Source organism: Engystomops pustulosus, chromosome 10, assembly GCF_040894005.1.
Source record: "Engystomops pustulosus chromosome 10, aEngPut4.maternal, whole genome shotgun sequence".
Classification (NCBI taxonomy): Eukaryota; Metazoa; Chordata; class Amphibia; order Anura; family Leptodactylidae; genus Engystomops; species Engystomops pustulosus.
The window spans coordinates 38500438-38522396 of record NC_092420.1 but is presented as its reverse complement, the minus strand read 5'-3'; the positions used below and the strand labels follow the sequence as shown (position 1 = coordinate 38522396).

General features: G+C 42.1%; 2 protein-coding genes across 4 annotated transcripts in view; one reads left to right on the top strand and one right to left on the bottom strand.

Annotated features, from left to right (window-relative positions):
* KIFAP3 (kinesin associated protein 3) overlaps positions 1–8455 on the bottom strand; it is a 94406-nt gene extending 85951 nt beyond the window's left edge. The window contains exons 1-3 of one of the 3 annotated variants that reach the window (XM_072128711.1): positions 8317–8455; positions 4895–5026; positions 2127–2281 (exon numbers count right to left, since the gene is read on the bottom strand). In XM_072128711.1, coding sequence (XP_071984812.1) covers positions 2127–2281; positions 4895–5026; positions 8317–8348 — 319 coding nt within the window. In that variant the 5' untranslated portion in view covers positions 8349–8455. Of the gene's footprint in view, positions 1–2126; positions 2282–4894; positions 5027–8316 lie in introns of those variants that run through there. The other 2 variants (XM_072128712.1, XM_072128713.1) reach the window with 2 other exon arrangements.
* Positions 8456–8481: 26 nt separating this feature from the next.
* Positions 8482–21959, top strand: part of NTMT2 (N-terminal Xaa-Pro-Lys N-methyltransferase 2) — a 65957-nt gene continuing 52479 nt past the window's right edge. The window contains exon 1 of the mRNA XM_072128715.1: positions 8482–8566. Coding sequence (XP_071984816.1) covers positions 8482–8566 — 85 coding nt within the window. The remainder of the gene's footprint in view (positions 8567–21959) is intronic.

The window sequence follows — 21959 nt, the reverse complement described above, 5'->3', positions numbered from 1 at the left end:
GTATAAAAAACACAAAAACACAAAAAACCCCGCATATTTGGTATTGCCGCGTCCGTAACAATCTGTATAATAAAACAGAATCGTTACTGGACCCGCACGGTACACGCCGTAGAAAAAAAAACGCAAAAACGTTCCGAAAAAAGATAATTTTTAATTATACCCTATCAAAAAATGCTCTAAAAAGTAATTTAAAAAATGTTATGCACTCCAAAATAAGCCCACTAAAAAGAACAACTCTTCTCGCAAAAAATAAGCCCCTAACCAGATTTGTCAGCCGAAAAATAAAAAAGTTATGCATATGAAAAGATGGTGATGCTAAAATGAACAAGATTTTCTCCAAATTGGTTTTTATTCAGTACAATTGAATAAAATACACAAAACCCCACATATTTGGTATCCCTGCGTCCGTAACAATCTGCATAATAAAACAGAATCGTTATTAGATCCGCAAAGTGAACCCCGTAAAAAACAAAACAAAAAAAGCTCCAGAAAAAAGATCATTTTTAATTAATACCCTATAAAAATGCTCTAAAAAGGGATTTAAAAAATGTTATGCACTCTAAAATAAGACCACTAAAAAGAACAATCCTTCTCGCAAAAAATAAGCCCTTAAACAGATTTGTGAGGCAAAAAATAAAAAAAGTTATGCATATGAAAGACGGTGATGCTAAAATTAACAACATTTTTGCCAAATTACTTTTTATGCAGTAAAAATGGGAAAAAAATTAAAAATCTATATAAATGAGGTCTTTTTGTAATCGTGGCGACCCATAGAATAAAAATAATATACTATTTTTATGGTATGGTAAACAGCCAAAAAAAAAACCCCATAAAAATCTTCCTGAAAAGTGATGATTTTCATTTCCTCCACCAACAAAGAGTTAATAAAATCTCACCAATTAGCCTATAGATTCCCCCAAATTACGTACCAGAAAAGTGCATCTCATGTGGCAAAAGAAATAAGCCCCTATAGGTCCACATTAAAAAAAGAAAAAAATTATAGCCTGTACAATGTGACATAGAAAATCTGCTCTGGATGGCGCCTCCTTCCATTCTATGCCCGGCCGTGCGCCCATACAGCAGGTTACCACCCCATATAAGGTATCGGTGTACTCGGGAGAAATTGGGTAACAAACTTTGTGGAGCCTTTTTTTATTTAATCCATTGTAAATGTTTAATTTTCCACCCAAAATGGGTGTATTGTGAAAAAATATTACAATTTGCAGACTGCACCTCCATTTTGTTTTAACCCCTATAAAACACGTAAAGCGTTAACAAACTTCTTAAAAGTGGTTTTTCATACGTTGAGGTGTGTAGTTTCCACAATGGGGTAATTTACGAGTCTCACTATTATTTAGGCCTCTCAGTGTCAATTAGAAGTTGAGCAGGTCTATCTAAATGCGGGTTTTGGTGATTTTACAAAAAATGTGAAAAATGATACCTAAATTCTGAGCCTTATAACATTCTAGTAAAATATGTGGAATCTTAAAAAACCATGCCAACATAAAGCAGACATTTGGGAAATGTAAGTTATGAATTTATTTGGGAGCTATGACTATCTGCATCAAAAGTAGAGAATTTAGAACGTTGAAAATAAAGAATTTTTCCAATTTTTTTCCAAATTTTGTTTTTTTTCATAACTAAACACAAAAGATATCATCCAAATTTTTAAACTAATTTGAAGTACAATGTGTCACGAGAAAACAATCTAAAAATCCCCTGGATATCTCATAGCGTTCCAAAGCTATAACCACTTATAGTGACACAGGTCAGATTTGAAGAATGGGGCCGCGTCCTTAAGGCCAAAATAGGCTGTGTCCCCTAGGGGTTAATGATTATAAAGCTTGTGTAATGTTTTCATTAATTAAGTGGTAATGAGTATTACTTGTTGATTGGGAATATTTTGGTCCTATACACCTCTATTGGTATTATATGTTTTGGATTGTTAATAGGAGCAGTTTACCTAGTATTGGGTTTTCTTTTTTTTTGGTATTTATTGTATAATTACATGTTCCATATTTTTATTACAAACTTTAGAACTTCCATGTCTAAATGTAGCCTAAAACTAGTAGTAATAAGTTTTCTATTGTTTCATTGATAAAACTAGACAATGATCATATTTTCACCTTTACCAGTTAGGCCATCCCTGCGATTTTGCAGATAATAGAGAAGTTGTTCCACTTCAGCTAATTTAGAGGGATGGATCAGCTTACATTCTTCAACCACTTTTCTTGCCAGAGAGGATATGTCAGTGTTGGCATTGAGACTTTTCAGGCGAATGCTGCAAACAAAGATGTGAACATTCGCTTATTTGTTACAGGTTTTGCCTCAATTGCTCAGCATTATTTTACACCAGAATTTCTGCTCATACATTACAAAATAGCTCATCAGCTTGGTTAAAGGGGTTTTCCAGGTTTAGGAAATGTTTGATATATAAAAATAATGAAGAGTTCATACTAACCCACTGAACACTGAAGAGGGAGAGTATGAACTTTGAGCCATATATCTAAATTTCCTACAGTCATGGCCAAAAGTTTTGAGAATGACACAAATATTATATTTTCACATGATCTGTTGCCCTCTGGTTTTTATGTGTGTTTGTCAGATTTGTCAGATTGGACAGATTAGCAGTCCATTCTTGCACAATCAATGCTTGCATTTTGTCACAATTTGTTGGTTTTGTTTGTCCACCAGTCTCTTGATAATTGACCACAAGTTCTCAATGGGATTAAGATCTGGGGAGTTTCCAGGCCACGGACCCAAAATCTCTATGTTTTGTTCCCTGAGTCATTTAGATATCACCTTTGCTTTATGGCAAGGTGCTCCATCATGCTGGAAAGGGCATTGTTGATCACCATACTGCTCTGGGACGGTTGGGAGAAGTTGCTCTTGGAGGACATTCTGGTACCATTCTTTATTCATGGATGTGTTTTTAGGCAAGACAGTGAGAGAGCCGATTCCCTTGGCTGAGAAGCAACCCCACACATGAATGGTTGCAGGATGCTTTACAGTTGGCATGAGACAAGACTGTTGGTATCGCTCACCTTGTCTTCTCCGAACAAGCTGTTTTCCAGATGTTCCAAACAATCGGAAAGGGGATTCATCAGAGAAAATGACTTTGCCCCAGTCCTCAGCAGTCCACTCCCTGTACCTTTTGCAGAATATCAGTCTGTCCCTGATGTTTTTTCTGGAGAGAAGTGGCTTCTTTGCTGCCCTCCTTGACACCAGGCCTTGCTCTAAGAGTCTCCACCTCACGGTGCATGCAGATGCACTCACACCTGCCTGCTGCCATTTCTGAGCAAGCTCTGCACTGCTGGTATCCCGAAGCTGAAACACTTTTAAGAGACGGTCCTGGCACTTGCTGGTCCTTCTTGGCCGCCCTGGAGCCTTTTTGGCAACAATGGAACCGCTCTTCTTAAATTCCTTGATGATGCGATAGATTGGTGACCGAGGTGCAATCTTTCTAGCTGTAATACTCTTCCCTGTTAGGCCAGTTTTGTGCAGTGCAATGATGACTGCACATGTTTCTTTAGAGATAACCATGGTTAACAGAAGAGGAACAATGATGCCAAGCACCAACCTCCTTTTAAAGTGTCCAGTGGTGTGATTCTTACTTAAACATGACAGATTGATCTCCAGCCCTGTCCTCATCAACACCCACACCTGTGTTACTGGAGCAATCACTGAAACAATGTAAGCTGCTTCTTCTTGAAATGTGTTTTGGGGAAAAAGTTCATTTTCTAGGCAAATATTGACTTTACAATTAATTGCTGTTAAGCTGATCACTCTTTATAACATTCTGGAGTATATGCAAATTGCCATTATAAAACCTGATGCAGTAGACTTTGTAAAAATTAACATTTGTATCATTCTCAAAACTTTTGGCCATGACTGTATATTTGAACAACACTCCAGTAATTGTCTGCTCTGGGGGTCTCCAGTATTTGTAGTTTTATACTTTTGGGTTTTCCAATATTAGTGGTCTTATACTCTATAGGGGTCACCAGAATTATTATCTACTATAGGGTCTTCAGTATTTGTCTTGTCTTGACAGCTGTCTTGAACAGCTTGTTCGGAGAAGACAAGGTGAGCGATACCAACAGTCTTGTCTCATGCCAACTGTAAGGCCCCTTCCACACTAGCGAGTGTGATGCGATGAACTCGCATCACACTCGCAACGCAAGCTGCCGGGAACGCACGGCCCGAACCCTGCACCGCGGGAGTGAACTGACATGCTGAGTTCACTCCCGCGGTGCAGCGTTCGGGCCGTGCGTTCCCGGCAGCTTGCGTTGTGAGTGTGATGCGAGTTCATCGCATCACACTCGCTAGTGTGGAAGGGGCCTAAAGCATCCTGCAACCATTCATGTGTGGGGTTGCATCTCAGCCAAGGGAATCGGCTCTCTCACTGTCTTGCCTAAAAACACATCCATGAATAAAGAATGTCCTCCAAGAGCAACTTCTCCCAACCGTCCCAGAGCAGTTTGGTGATCAACAATGCCTTTTCCAGCATGATGGAGCACCTTGCCATAAAGCCTTAAATTTATGCCCCTGATCCGCCTATGAAGTGTACGGACTCTTTCCCTCTGCAAATTTGCACATCCTTCTAGGAAGTGCTGGCAAGGTTGTTCTTGCACATACATGGCTCTCTGTACACTATGTAGGTGGATCAAGCAGTGGAGGAACACAGTGGTGCTCTTCAGAGCATGTTTGCTCATTTGTACCTGGGGACGGAACGGGGAGGCGAGTTGTAATCATCTACCTTCAGATAATCTAATGGTAGGTCTCCTTTAAGGAGCAAAATGGGTGCTTTAGTAAGGGATTAAAAAAAATAATAATGTAAATGTATTTAAAGAAACGTAACACAGAATGAACTTTAAACTTGAGAATAACTTACATTTTTTGACACTCCTTTCTCTCACCAAGCATTGGATCCCCCATTTCTCCGAGGATAGTGGCCTCCACTTCATAGTGGACAACAAGGGCTTTTTCTGAAGGGTGGACATCTATGTTACCTCCTTTCACTTTCCTAAAAACAGAAACAGGGTGTAAAAAGTGGATCACAATAAGGTGCCTTGTTTAAACATTAATCCGTATTTTTAATGACCAATAACTATGCAGCTTGTGCGCAAGAGGCGAGTAAAGGTGAGCACTTTTATTTGGATGTATATAAAACAGCTGTTTTACTTGTTATGCTGACACTGGCACTAATAACCTGCCTCAGCCGGTGATTGGAGGAGAAGTGGGGACCCGGGGACTGCCTGTACTATAAACTCTCTTCTGTATTTACTAGATATACAGGTGCTTCTCAATACATTAAAACATATTAGCATAAAAGTTATTCCTTTCTCAGGAATTCAATTCAGAAAGTGAAACTTATATTATAAATGATCAAGAAGAAGGTCCTCAGCACTATCCTATCTCAAAATATACACTTGTATAAAAAGTATATACAAATGGTGTGTTAGTGGAGGTGCTATCAGTAATGTGCAGGGGTCCAACCTGCACCAAACAAATATGCAACCATAAAATAAATACCAAGCACTAACTCGCACTACACCAGACACGTGATGCAAACCTGGAACAGATATTTATTGTTTTAAAAGAATTAAAAAATCAAATGGTGACCTGATAACAACTGATAGCTAGTTTTAGTTTTGTGGCTATATATTCTGACATAAGCTATATTTGATAGGTAACAGACGTCACAATATAAATCCTTGAATGTACCTGAATTAACCTATAAGCAAACAACATTTTATATAAAAGATAATAACACTTCATATGAAACATAAAATGAGATCTGTGTAAACAGTGTAAATAGGATCACAGGCTGGGCTATAATGAAAGGTGGCACTGTTAAAAAAAAGTGTGGAATATAAAACAGTCTAATTTTATGAGGCAATGGCCCACATTTATTAAAGCGTTTGCACCAGTTTTCTGTCTGACTTCAGTTTTCTGCTTGCACATGTATTTAAGTGTCTGCGCCAGTTTTGTGTCGTGGCTACATTACTGATGTGTGCCACAATTCTGCCACACAAAACAAAAATGGTTCACACTTCCAGAGCAATGCCGGGTGCACTAGACTAATGAAGACTGTGCGCCAGCTTTGAGTAATCTTGTACACTTTGGGGGTTTTCTTGACTGTAAGCCATAATCATCAACATTAACAGAAATAAACACTTGAAAAATTTGACTCTGTTTGTAATGACCCCATATATCAGTGGTAGCAAACCTTTTGGGAGGACAAGTGCCAAAGTTGCAACGCACTAATTTTTCAAAAAACACTAGAATGAACTTACTGTTCCCTTCTTTGCCAATAGCTTACAACAGTATCTTCATTCTCCAGACACCAATACCATTAAAAGATGGAGGGGCCTTTAGGATCTTACACAGAGCGGTCTAAGCATTCAATTTCCCACCGTCACCACAACACACAGACTGCTTAATGGCATGCCCCAAAATGCCAAACTCCAGCTACCGAACTGTTTCATGGGTTATGGGACTGCTCCCACTCACAACAGTTGTGGAAAGAAAAAAGCAGTATGGGGGGGGGGGAATTTCCCTGACATGTGACCCCCACTTTTGTTCCTGTTCCACTGCGATCTAGTAGAGACCATGGAAGGAGATGGGACAGAATCATATGTGCCCAAACTGTTCCACTCACCATGCCTGGTAGTCAAGAGACGCATGCTACAGCAATGGCTAGAGCCGGAAACCCCATTAGTTCAGAGAGTCATCTCCCAAATGAAAAAATATTTTCACATAGAAAGATTAGATACTGAGCGACGCAAATCCAAGCTCACAGGTCAGCTATTCAAAAAATGGTGAAACGTCGTCGTTCACCATTTCACACTTGAAGAAAGACTCTGCATAATGCGACCCTTTACACAATGGTATTTGATGGAGAATCTCCGGGGATCACTGGGCAGATGGGGACTTGTCTGAGAGAATAGTGCAAAAGTTGGTAATAGGGAGGGAAGAAACGGTGGGGAGGGGAAGGAAAACAATGGTATGTTTATAAGGTCTAAAACCATATTGTAAATAGCATATGGGCGAATGATATGAGTTGGATGATGATGTGTTTACTCGCCCCCTTTTTTCTTTGTTTGCACTGCAATGTAATGTAATATGTACCAAGGTAAAGCATAAAGCATATGCAAGCCGAATATTGTCACCTCTGATGCGCCATCTATTCGCACGCAGCATTGTCACCTCTGATGCGCCATCTATACGCACGCAGCATTGTCACCTCTGATGCGCCATCTATACGCATGCAGCATTGTCACCTCTGATGCGCCATCTATACAGACGCAGCGGTGTCACCTCTGATGGGCCATCTATATGCACACAGCGGTGTCACCTCAGATGTGCCATCTATACACATGTAGCAGTGTCACCTCCGATGTGCCACCTATACGCACGCAACGGTGTCACCTCAGATGTGCCATCTAAATGCACACAGCGGTGTCACCTCTGATGCGCCAGCTATACACACGGCTCCGTGTCACCTTTAATGCGCCATTTATATGCATGAATCAGTGTCACCTGTGATGTGCCAACTATATGATGCGGTGGCATCTCTGATGTGCCAATCATATGCACAGATCGGTGTCACCTGTGATGCGCCATCTATATGCACACAGCGGTGTCACCTGTGATGCGCCATCTATATGCACGCAGCGGTGTCACCTGTGATGCGCCATCTATATGGCGCAATGGCACCTCTGATGCTCCATCTATTTCAGTGATGGAGAACCTATGGCACGGGTGCCCGAGGCAGCTCTCAGAGCCCTTTTTGTGGGCACCCGGTCCATCGCCCCAGCACACCAGACAGGAATCAAAGAATTTTCCTGCAGTTCCAAGCAACTTAAAAGATGCTGTTTTCAGTGATATTTTGATACCAGTGATATTGGTGTCACCTCTGATGCGCCATCTATACGGCCAGTGGCAGCAGCAATATTTATGTGCACAGAGCACTGGTCCTTCTGAAGTGCTGTATATGTACTATGTTCTATATATAGAACGCTTGGTCACTGGTAACCCTTTATTACCTCCCCCTGGCCTGCTATATCCTGCCTGTCACCGCTGGGCACACAAGCCTATAGAAAGGACCATTACTCGGTGTGATGGAGAAGGCTGCAGTATGGGTGTGTACAGGATACAGTAGCAGAGGGTCAGCCATGTTGCACTATACAGACATGGTATATAACAGGACTATGGTATATAATGGGATGGGCCTAGCCTCTATATAGCAACTTTTATTCATCCACAACGTCAATAAATGCAGAGCAGCCGCATCCCACCCACAATGTTCACCTCTTTAGGTATCTGGCGTCCTCGGACTGCATGTCTAGTACCAGTACCGGTTCCGCTGGCGTTTAGCACGGGATGATGACGCTCATGTAACCGGGAGGACGGATCGTTTGTTGTTGTTTCCAGGGGAATAGCACTGCCTTGATTTTGGAATGGGAAAGGCCCGGTATGACGTCACTGTCACATGACTGTGTTGTGCCGGCTGAGGAGGAGCAGGGGAGGAGTCTGCTCTGTAGAGAGAGCACAGCATCTGGTGAGTGTGCAGCGCTGGTTCTCCTCTGCACATATATTACCTGGTGCTATTCTGTTTACACCTTACTACAACCCACAATTGTTTTTCAGCCTTCAATTGCATATGTAGAAAATTAACATTTCCGTTGCACTCCATCAAAAAGTGTTGTGAGGCACCTGGTAAACCACAAAAACCCTTTAAAGGAGAAACAAATGTACATGTTTTACATCGTATGGATTCACTCTGATACGAACCATATCCTGTATCTCAAGTAATTCTTGATTGTGTGGGCTCTGCTTAACAGAATATGCATAACCAGGGCCGGATTGAGGTTGGTTGGGGCCACTATTGAATGTAGTCCAGACAGTAAACAGCAATTGCTATATACTGTTCCCCAGAAATAACTATATACAGACTCCCCAGTTATCACTATATACCACGCCCAGTATTCACTATACACAGCCCCCTGACATCTCCACCGGGCCCTACCCTTTTCTTGAGGTAGCTGGGCCCAGAATACCGGAGTGGCTGGCTATTATGGCCTTGGGCACCTTGGGCCAATGTGAAACCATCTTAGGACTGGTGTCTGTGCTGTGTGTCAGTTGTTTTGTGTCTCCATTTTGCTTTTGTTTTATCCCCACAGTTGCAAAAAAACCCTGAAGGTTTAACCCCTTCACGCTCCGTGGGGGATATATCCGCCACGGAGCTATGAAGGGTGTATGAAGAATACTCACGGACTGAGCCCTCTTCATACAGAGATGGGCTTTGCTACATATGGCAGCAAAGACCCATCGCTAACACCCGCGGTCGGTGCTTGCACCGATTGCGGGTGTTAACCTGTTGTTTGCCGGCGGCACTGAAAGCATGGAGGCGCATGGCCGCGGCCATGTTACATGCGATCATCGCTCCTCCAAACGTCATTGGGGGGGGCGGTGATCGGTTGCCATGGTAGCCTCAGGTCTTCGTTTGACCCGAGGCTGAATGGCTTCTGCCTATTCATTACAATGAGCCAGTGGCTCATTGTAATGTATTGTGTGCAGAAATGCCATATACTGCGATACAGTTGTATTGCAGTATATGGTAGGAACGATCAGACCATCTAAGGTTAATGCACCCTAAATGGTCTAAGAAATAGTGAAGAAAAAAAAAAAGGAAAAAAATGGGACAAATTAATAAAATATTAAAAAGTTCAAATCACCCCCTTTCCCTAGAACTGATATAAAACATAATAAACAGTAAAAATCACCTTGTCCCAAAATGCCCGATCTATCAAAATATAAAAACGGTTACTGCCGGCGGTGACCTCCGGAACGGAAAATGGTACCCAAATGTCCGAAATGCGACTTTTACACCTTTTTATATGACATAAAAAAATGTATCAAAATGTCACACAGTCCTCAAAATGGTAGCAATGAAAAAGTCAGCTCAATTCGCAAAACATGACAGCTCCTACACCAAAGTATGAAAAAGTTATTAGCATCAGAAGATGCTTTTTTGTACACATTCGTTTAATTTTTGAAAATGTATGAAAACGCCATAAAACCAGTATAAATTTGGTATCACCGCGATCGTACCGAACCAAAGAATAAAGTAGAGGTGTTATTTGGAGCTTAGAGTGAAAGTTGTAAAAACTGAAAAAAAATTAAAAAGTTATGGATTTTTGATGATGGAGAGCGAGAAATGAGCGAAAATACCCTGTGTCCTTAAGGGGTTAACATTGGTTTGAAAACATATCTGGTTCCCAGTATCATCAGTGAAACAAACTGACCTGTCTTCAGCATCCGCACCAGTGAAAAACAGCGGTCAGGTTTCACATCTTTTTTTCCACGGATAGGTGGAAAAAAAAAGTCAACGTGAAGACACCCATTGAAATCAATGGCTCAGTAAGGAATCTGTGAAATTAAATGAACCAAGGATGTTAAAAACAACATCAATGTGAATGAGCCGAAACACTGTGACACTGGGGCTCATTTACTAAGGGTCTGCGAACCGCACAAACGCCGGATATTCTGCCGATTTTGAATTTGCGCCATATTTAAAAGGGTATTGTGTCGCACGCCATTGGATTTTGGCGCAATTGCGTCAGCTTTCATGCGACACAAATCGGTAGGCGGGCTGTCGGACGATCCGCGGTATTTAACTTAAAAATTGTGCAGCAAGCCAAGCACTTACATGCACCGGGAGGAAGATTGTGAACTCCGGCGGACCTGCTCAGGGAAGCGACGCATTCAGCAAGACGGGCGCGTGATGAAGTGAATCGCGGCACAGTGCATTGTCCCCGGACAATGCACTTTTGGAATCTCCTCCGGACCAGGTAAGTAAATGTGCCCCACTGTCTTTTGGTAAATCTGCCCCAATTATTTTGAGCTTTTAAATTTCATGCTCTAATTCTCATCATCAAATACAGCTTTGAATGTGAGACAGACAGGATGATTATGTATAGAGTTATGGTAATCTCATAAATAAATTTGACCTGATAAAATAAGAAGTGTCCCTTTAGGAGACAACCAGTTCATAGCTTAAGGCTCAGCCCTATTTTCGTATCTAACATTTCTAACATTTCCCATATATCTACTTTAGGTTTTCATCATTTTAAAAATATCTGGATATTTCATTTTGATGTCATGCAGCGTACAAATCGAACATCGGTCTCAGACTATCAGAAACAGCTTTTAGAAGGATTGTTAACCTTTTAAGATCTTCAAAGTAAGCAAAACAAAATGGTGATGACATTTAGAATGGTTCAATTTTTTTAGCAATACATTTATCTAACCAAAAAATTTACACATTCACAAAAAAATAAAAAGAGAAAGCCCATCTTAAAATTTGTTATGCAATTTCTCACGGATATGGAGACACCTCAATGTGGATGGTATTTGTTGTATGGGTGCACAGCGAAGAAGAGAAGGGAAGGAGGGTTACACATTAGCCAGTTTTTCCCCATTGAATTTAGTACCTTATATACTCGAGTATAAGCCTAGTTTTTCATCACAAAAAATTGTGCTGAAAACCCAAACTCGGCTTATACTCGAGTAAAAAATATATAGGTTTTACCCGGTTTTTGTGGTAAAATTAGGGGCCTCGGCTTATACTTGGGTCGGCTTATACTCGAGTATATACGGTAGTTTTAAGCTGGTTCAGGGGCACACTTTTGTGAGCTATAAAATATTTATTTTTCTGTTAATGTTGCCATATGAGGTCTTATTTTTTGCCAGATTACATGAATTATTCAGCAACATTTTTTGGGGTGGCTGTGCCATATTGCTGAAAATTTTATTAACTCTTTTTGTGCGGGGTTGTAGAAAAAACATCAATTCTGTACTTGATTTTTGACAATTTTTTTGGGCTTTTACTTTATATCCTAAGTAACATGTTAAATGTATTCTACAGGTCAGTGTGATTACAGTGGTACCAAATTTGTATATTTTTGGTTATGTTTTAGTAATTTTCTATAATAAAACTTAATGTGGGGAAAAATCTATAATTTTTTGCATTGCCATTTTTCAAGTTGGATTAGTCTATGAATTTTTGGTCTATAAAGCTGGTTGAAAGTATTACTTTACAACATTACCATTTTAGTATAGATCTTTTTTTTGATCATGTGGCTTTAATAATGATCTTGTTTTATTGTATGGGTCTTTATGGACACAGCGATACCTTGTATGTGGGGTTGTTGTCAGGCCTCGGGGTCAGTGAACCCCCTGGACCACCTGGGACCGGAATCTAAGTGGCACCTGGTCTTCACCAGAGCGGTATGGTCTTGCTGCGGCGGGGTGCCACCAGGTCGTTCCACAGGTGCGACTAGCCCGAGTTGGCAGCCAAGGTCAAGGTACCAATACAGGAGACAGTCTCTTAGTCAGGTACAGGCTGGTTGTCAGGGCTGGCGGCAGAGATACAGAGGTCAGAGTTCAATTCCGGGGTCAGCAACAGGAGATCAAGGCAGAAACAGGGAACAGCACAGGAACGGGAAACAGGAACATGGAGCAAGGAACAGGAAGCTTTCTCTCATCGCTATGAACTCAAAGAGTGATGGGAGCCGACGGTTTAAATAGAAACATGGAAGTGGCCAGCACCAATCAGTGGTGCGCTGGCCCTTTAAATCGCACGGCCTAGCCTGGACGGAGCAGGATTGTGGAGAGGTAAGTGAGGGCCGGGACGCTGACACCTAGAGGGACACCCGTGACAGTTGGTATGGTGATATTCACTTTATTATTTTATATCTAAGTGTTTTATGTAACAGGGCTTTGGGGACTTTTTTATTAATTTAAGCTTTTTGCGATTTAAATAATTTTCAAAACTTATATAAACGTTATAAAACTTTTTATAAAACTTATTTTAATACCCTGCAATACTGATGTATAGGCTGACACACTGCCAGAAAAGGGGCACTGATCAAGCAAAGAATCTCCATGCATGCATTTAAAGGGTTAACACTCACGATCAGAGTTACATGGGGATTTTCCTGATGACGGTTCAGCTCAGGTGTAGAGCTGAACCTTCATCAGGTCCATAAGGTACTATTACGGTCTGGAGCACAATCTGCCACTCTCCATGATGTAATAGTATGTCCTAGAGCAGCAAGAGGTTCAAATGGTTTTCCATATATGATCCAGATAAATCTAAAAAGTCCAGAAAATAATTAATTAATAGGAGTTTAAAGCTATATGCTAATGTCAGGGCCGGCGCTATGGGTAGGCAAAGTGGGCAAATGAATCTTGAATTGTGTTTCTAGGTGCCACGGATCCAGAGATTTTCAGGTTTAAAGCGAGAATATCAGGTGACATTTTTTATATATAACAATCACTCCCAACGACAGATTAACAGTTCTCTCTGTTATATATTCTGTTTCCTTAGAAACACAAATTTAGATTCATATAAAAGATGAGACTCTTTTTTCATAGGAAAAAAGAAGTGAGGTTCTATGTATCACAGGGCCAGAGATACAGCCCCCTGAAGTGTCCCCCCTCCAGATTCTTAGCCATCAGTCTACAGTACAGGGAGAATTTGCTGCACACATGAGCTGCTGCACCTCACAGATAATGGAAATATTCACTTTATATATTACTACATTTTGAGAAGGGATAATATCAACTAATATTAATTTTATTATCTTATTAGCTTGGTTTATGGATATATAGTTATTAATTGGGTTACCATTGTTTAAGGGCACATACAATGATAAATCAGTGTAAAGCTCAGTGCAATTTTATGCAATAATTGTTTGGTGTCCCCTGTGGATTTAGCATTCCCTTTGCTCCATATTTTGGTGAATATACACATGTGGCGTATGTATGATCTCCTCACATCTTACTGTTTTAGGAAAGTATAATTTCTTTTTATAAGTATTCTGGATTTGTACATATTTTAGAGGAAATTTTTAATGTTAATTGCCAAATGCATCGCCTGGTTGTCTGCTTTCAAAATTCTATAGGTTTTATGGCACATTTACTTTTTATTCTGTTTTATTGCTATATTTTGCAGGTTGTGACTGGCTTAAAATTTGTAGCTGAAAAGCAGATATCTAGTTATTACAGTTTTAGTGATATTATGTGGATTTATTTATGTGAACATATCAATATGGGATATTTGTGAACTCTACACATGTCCATCTATTACATTTAGGAGATGGGAAGGGAAATATTTTCTGCTTGGAGCACATTTTTGCCATCAAAGTCAAATTTTAAGTATTTTTTAATAAAATGTTTCAGTTTGAATCAAAATTGCATGAAGGCGCCTATGTCTATAAACTCTTTAATGCAATTTTGAAAATGGGATAAGTGTTTGCTTTCAGAAAATATGTGGTTTGTTGGGTTTACTTTAATTCTTTTTGCTGTAATTTCGATTAAATTTTAAACATCAAAATTGTAAAAATTGCTCTGCTCAAAATATCCAGAAATGCCTGGCAGTGAAAGGGTTAATACCCCTTGGTTGAATTCCCGGATGAAGATGCTTATCTCTCTATAATCTGACCATTTATATATGTCGCTTATTCTCTATTTACTAATAATAATAATAATTACCGTATATACTTGTGTATAAGCCGAGTTTTTCAGCACAAAAATGTGCTGAAAAACGTTCCCTCGGCTTATACATGAGTCAAAAAATAATTAAAAATGGACTAAAAAAAAAAAAACTTATTTACTCACCATCGCGTTGGGCGCCGCCATTGTTCTTCTCCCGTGCGGCGCCTAGTATGACGTCAGCAGCGGCGCGTCATACTAGGCGCCGCACGGGAGAGAACAGTTGCGGCGCCCAACGCGATGTTAAAGAAGACAGAAGACGGCGCGGAAGCAAGAAGAGGAGCCGGGAAGCCAGAAGAGGAGCCGCGATGACATCGGGGGAGCAGCGCTGCGCATCGGGGCCACCGGAGGATGAGTAAATACGTTTTTTTTTTTATTCTGGGCTCACTGTTTCCTTCTGGGGGGACGCTGTATACTACTGGGGGGGGCGCTGTATACTACTGGGGGCATGCTGTATACTACTGGAGGGCAGGCTGTATACTACTGGGGGGCAGGCTGGGGTGGCTGTATACTGCTGGGGGCAGGCTGGGGTGGCTGTATACTACTGGGGGCAGGCTGGGGTGGCTGTATACGACTGGGGGCAGGCTGGGGTGGCTGTATACGACTGGGGGCAGGCTGGGGTGGCTGTATACTACTGGGGGCTGCCTGGGGTGGCTGTATACTACTGGGGGCTGCCTGGGGTGGCTGTATACTACTGGGGGCTGGCTGGGGTGGCTGTATACTTCTGGGGGCAGTGCTGTATACTACTGGGGGCAGTGCTGTATACTACTGGGGGCAGGCTGTATACTACTGGGGGGCAGGCTGTATACTACTGGGGGGCAGGGCTGTATACTACTGGGGGGCAGGCTGTATACTACTGGGGGCAAGCTGTATATTATAGGGGGCTGGCTGGCTATATACTTGGCTGGGTCTGTGACCAATGCATTTCCCACCCTCGGCTTATACTCAAGTCAATAGGTTTTCCCAGTTTTTGGTGGTAAAATTAGGGGTCTCGGCTTATACGTGGGTCGGCTTATACTCGAGTATATACGGTATAATGAATAATTCTTTATTTACATGGCGCACACAGATTACGCAGAGCTGCACAGAGCTTGCCAGATCAGTCCCTGTCCCCAATGGGGCTCACAATCTAATCAACCTACCAGTAATATTTTGGAATGTGGAAGGAAACCGGAGGAAACCCACGCAAACACAGAGGGAACATACAAACTCTTTGCTGATGTTGACCAGCGCTGCAAGGTTGTAGTGTTAACCACTGAGCCACCGTGCTGCCCATCAATTTCCCTATCATCCATCTATCTTCTTTAAAATTCTCCCATATTATAGTTTGTTTTGCCATATTAAATGAAGCCTCTTGCTGACTGTGACTGGTCATAAAATAGTTTTATTTTGTGGCCCCCCTTTTAGTTTTGCCCAGGGCCCCTCTTTGTCTAGAACCGGCCCTGAGGTGAGGAGACCCTCCCCCACTCCCAGGCCTCTCAGGAGGTGAGGAGACCCCCCCACCCCCAGGCCCCTCATGAGGTGAGGAGACCCTCCCCTACCCCCAGGCCTCTCATGAGGTGAGGAGACCCTCCCCCACCCCCAGGCCTCTCATGAGGTGAGGAGACCCTCTCCCACCCCCTGGCCTCTCATGAGGTGAGGAGACCCTCCCCCACCCCAGGCCTCCCATGAGGTGAGGAGACCCTGCAATAGCTCTGCTTCTCCTCATGTAACCACATACATGGAGCTGGATGCAGAGAAACAGTACAGTAGTAGTAACTCTTCTCTGTTCTCTGCTCCTTCACTAACCACATGTGCAGCTCCATGCTCTTCTGTCATCTCTCCCTGCACTACCACTCCCATTATCTCTCCCTGTAGCATACCTCCCAACATTTGTGAAAGAGAAAGAGGGACAAAATGGCGGCATGCCAAAAAAATTATCCTCATTGGGATTTGAACCTAGAACCTGCAGTGTCCATGAACAATAATGACACAGCTATGACCTCTGTGATTATCAAGGATTAGAATTTTGGTAACTAAGAACTGTGACTACCACTGTTACACTGTGACACAGAATTAATGCCTTGGTATATAGGGAGGGATCTTCTCAGAGATTATTGTAATTATTGCGACTATTATTATTATTATTATGGAGATTATTATTATTATTATTGAGATGATTATTATTATTTTTACTATTATTAATAATCATCTCCATAATAATAAAAATAATACAATTTATAATAATAATAATAATAGTCTCAATAATTACAATAATAATCTCTGAGAAGATCCCTCTCTATCAGTGCATTAAGTCTGTGTCACAATGTAACAGTGGCAGATAACACTTCTTAGATACCAAAAATCCTTTGATAAGTATCACTGGGCTTATAGCTCAGTTAGTTAAGGCTCCTGTCTACAGTGCAGAGGGTCCCAGGTTGAATCTTAATTTAATTAAATAAAGAGCTTGTGTCTGGGGAAGCCCTGGAGACCATGCTGATCTGAGCCTGATGACGTGGTCCCTGCTCTCCGCTAACCCGACACTTCTCTGAAAAGGATTCCCTGCCCGATATCTGCTCTGGGGAACCCCAGGAGATGCAGTGACCATATATGGATAGAGATCTGACCCTGATGACGTGGTCACTGCTCTCCGCTAACCCGACACTTCTCTGAAAAGGATTCCCTGTCCGATGTCTGTAGAAGCCATTCTGTACTGTGGGTTCTGGCTTTCAAAGTATTTACTATGCGGACACAGCGCCGGGACATGCGGGACCCGGGGGGGGGGGAATCCCTGACAATCTGACAGCTGCCCGTGACGCGGGGCAGAGGTAAGAAAAACGGGACTTTCCCGGCAAAATCGGGACGGTTGGGAGCTATGCTGTAGTTCCTACAGTAATACTGGGAGCTCATACTAGTTGTGCTCAGTCCTCAGAGGATGCCCCTGCACTTTCTCAGGTGGTTGCTGGGGGGTCAGTACAGTCCCCAGTAGTTGTCTGTGGCAGATGCCACTGCAGCCCAACAACCCCACCCCATAGTCAGGGGGCTGCTTGGATTAACCCCTCACATGCTGCAGCTGTGAAGGCTTTCACTGCAGTTTTCTCCTTAGCAGGAAGCTACTGTAATTAACCTCTCATGTGCTGTATCTGTAGAAGATGTCACTACAGCCCTCCCCAGTCAGGGAGCTGCTGTAATTAACCCCTCACTTGCTGTGTCAGCCTTTTCTGTCGCTCCCCTGTAGTCAGGGGCTGTGGTCACTTCAGTATTACCACATCTTGTTCCCCATGGTCACAGAGCTCATAGCCATAATCCCCTTCCTCCGCCCGGGAGTTACACTGGCTCTCCTGCCGCGGCTCTGCGGAGTCTAATTCAACCTGGCGCAGGCGGCGCTCCCCATCATCTCCGGTGGGTCCTGAGCGCTAAGACGATGACTGGTACTTGAAACCATGGACGGCATATGCGGGACCGCAGTGGGTCATTCCAGGATCATCGCCTGGTTCCTCCAGTGACTTCAGTTCCTGTGGATCGTCCATCTATTCCTGCAGCAACTGCTGAGCTTCAATATGGAGGTGCTGCGGGTGTGCGAGAGATTCCAAGGTGAGACAGAATAGTCTCCTCTCTTATGACCTTATTACACGGGTTTCCTAGATATTAGCGCAGCTCCGGCCCCTGTCCACGCAGGTAGCCATAAAGACTCTGTATAATGTACAGCCCGCATATAGATTGGGGAGAGGATATGGGCCAATGCTTACATTGATATCTGGCCCTTGTGTCTGTAGAACTGCTTACAGCAGATAAGGAACAAGTAATTCTATCAACATGGACCCAAGTCCCTAACACTAAGGAGCTGAGATTATCAATAAATACCCCAAGGCTTTCTCTGTTTTTAGATGTGATGGGTGAAAATCACTTGAGTGTTATTCTGGGATGTTCACATATCGGGATGCAATTTATTCTTCATGCAAGACACAGGTGGCCTTTCTGGTGGTGATATGACACCATTTACAGGTTCCGGTTATGACCCGGAGCTGATGGTCCTGCAATAAGGGACACTGACTATTTTCTGCCTCTGTAGATATAAGCTCTAATGCCTCTCCTGTGGGGGGCGCACATGTGCGTATTGTATGTCTCTGTCCCGTTTCCAATTATCCTTTTAAGGTAGCACCTGCAGATGAAACGATGGCAGTGAGTGCACTAAAGATGGGGTTAAGATGATCCTTTTAAGGTTAACTGTGTTCATTTTTTAGGTTTTGTTTCCTTATTTCATGTGTGTTTAATAGTGTGGGTTGTTTTTTCAGTACAGTTGCAATAGGCCATCCCAGTGTCCTTTGAAAAATATATAGAAATACGTTTCCTGGGGAGGGGTGTTGGGCCCCCTTTTAGGTGCCCCTGCCCTTCAGCCTCCACTCCCCATTTCTTGACATGCACATTTCTCCTTTGGATAGTTCCAAAGAAGGAACCAGCGCACTACTGTCTCATTTTTCCCCTATCCTTCCCCAAGAGTCGGTCTATGACGAGATGTTTCCTGGGAAAGCTTAGATGTATTATGTTCCTTATATCCGTGTTGTGTTTCCCCACCAGTAGGCGGCCGGGGGCCCCAATGGCCTGGTTGGTTATTGATTTGGCTTTGTGTTTCTTGTTTGTTCCCCCAGACTGAGCAGCTATGTGGACGGTGAGTATTATTGTGATACTTGTCTTCCCACCATTGCTTCATTTCCTTTATATGATTACTATGCTGATTTGCGGATCTTAGGGGACATGTACAGGGATAATTTTATACATGGAGAAGTAAAGTTATTGCAGTGGGAAACATTTTAGTTCTTTCCTGTAGGGGGTTGTCTAACATGTCACCTTTTTTTCGCTCAGTTACTATTTGGACGATTTGTCTGTAGATCCCGTAATTTTCCTGTTTGTGCTCCTTTGTTTACATTTTCCTGCATTGTTGTGATATCCCTCCGGATAAGGCTTGAGGCCTGTGCTCGGTCCTCAGCCATATACTGTACAGGCTGATTGCTTTGTAGACGTCTTTTGTGCGGTTTCTCTATGGCTTCATGGTTGTTGCTCGCAGGGTTACACCGCTGGGGGAGTTTTTGTCTCACAGCATTTGTGCTTGTTTTATAATATCAGAACATCTCATCCGTATTATCACCAGACTTCATGTGCACCTTACGATTTAGTGATGATTTTGTTGCCATACAATGTTATTACATGCTGACGGCCAGGGCCAGGTCTCCTGTGGTTTTGGTTGGAATTTGGGGACCTGTGCTGCAGAACCTCGGGTACCACAGTGATCTGACTCTGGCCCAATCCAGAACCTGACTTTTCTGGATCTCTTCCCATTTGTGGTTGTATTGATTTGTGGGGCTACTGTTTCCAATATGAGAATTGATTTCTGTGCTGATAACTTAGGGTTGTAGTTTGTTATTGACTTGTTGTAATCTTATTCTTCCCTTCCGGGTCTTTCCCTGTTGTGTACTGGGCCCGACATGTACTGAGTGTTTTATACTTTGGCTGCAATATGTCCAGTTTGAGTCTCCAGGTCTTTTCACCAATGGCATCCAATATCGGCTATGGAAGGTCTGGGGTCCACCCGGTGGCCATTTTCTTCACACATTGTGGTTAGGTGCTACCCAGCAGTTTTCTCCTTAGGATACAAGACCTTGTTTTCTTTGCCTTTAGCCTAACCCCTAGTTTTGTGACCATCTGTATCAGGGATCTTGTCTCTCGTTCAACCACCCTCCTACCCTCTGTTTATTAAGGAATGATTCACTTTGGCCCAAGTGTTTGTATATCGATACAATACTATCATAGGCGTAAAAGTTGCCCGATATTGGTCAGGTACAGCTGTACAGGTTTCTAGGGGCTGTCTCTGGCCCGATTACAGTGTCTCAGGTGATTTTATCTTTATCTCGGTTTGGGTCCCAATTTTTAGTTCATGAAAGTGCCTCCTCCCCTCACTTTCCCATATTTAATTTCAGGTGATATTTTAAATATGTTGAGGGTCTTAGGTTGGACCCAAGAAGATGTGAATCCTGGGTGTGAATTTCCCCACTGTGGGACTAGTAAAGGATTACCTATCTTTTCTTATCTTATGAGGGCACACATTCCTTTCAGATTGGGGCAGCAGCTGAGGGGTTTAGAGCCGGCCTCCCAGGTGTGGAAGTTATGAGGTTTGGGAGGTCTACATGCTTTGCTCACTGCCTGATTTATTGTGGGATTGCTTTTTTTACCTTCTTAATGTTTCAGGTTCTCTTTTAATGTTTGCTCCATGACAACATTTTGGATTCTGTGTCATTTGTACATATTTCAGGTACAAGTTTTTGGGGTATTCAACAGGCAGATGTATTTTGGAGGTCTATCCAGGGCTTAAACTGGATTCAGGTCCTCCCAGAGGCTGTATTATTGACCTTAATGAGACAGACCTTGGCAGTGTGCAATCTTCTTTCAGAAATTGTGAAAACTAAGTTTTGAAGAAAGTTCCCCGAGTTATCTGGCAAGGTGCTAGGAATTCTACTGCTGTAGAGCAGGCCGGGCATACGGTTAACTCCGGCATGGTCCATTTCATGCACTGTAAGTGTGGTGATCTAGTACGGCACAGGTAGATGGTGAGAATGATGCTCAAAAAGCGCGATTTTATTCCAAGTGCCTGATTTTGGATATTACGGGTTAATACTGTATATAAAATAAATAAAGCTGTGACCTAATTTTCCACCCAGCAAGAAGTGTCTGTCATATTTTGGAAATTACCCATAACACAAATATCAGTAAACTGTAAACAAATAAAGTGCCCTTACAGGTGGTTTACCTAAGGTGTTCTGTTACTTAACCCCTTAAGGACGCAGCCATTTTGTAGCTTAAAGCTCAGTCCCATTTTTTGGATTCTGATCTGCGTCTCTTTTTATGGTTATAACTTTTGAACACTGTTACTTATCTAAACGATTCTGAGACTGTTTTTCCCCACATGTTGTACTTCATTTTAGTGGTAAATTTTGGCTGATAAGTTTTGCGTTTATTTACAAAAAAAAGAAAAAATTATGAATTTTTTGAAAAATTTCCCATTTTCGAAATTCGAAATCATTGCGTTTTCAGGCAGATAGATTAACCACCTGAATAATTTGCCAAATAACATTTCCCATATGTCTACTTTATATTTTCATAATTTTTGAAATGTCTGGATAATTTATTTTGATGTCACGCGGCTTACAAATCGAATAGCGATTTTCCGTATATTTTCAGAATTGACTATTTTGGGGATAAATACTGTTTGAAATTAAATTTTACATATTTAGCATTAAAACCCCCCTATATAATCAACACATTTTCAAATCTGCACCCCTCAAACTATTAGAAACAGCTTTTATGAAGATTGTTAACCCCTTGAGATCTTCATAGTAATTGAATCAAAATGGAGGTGAAAT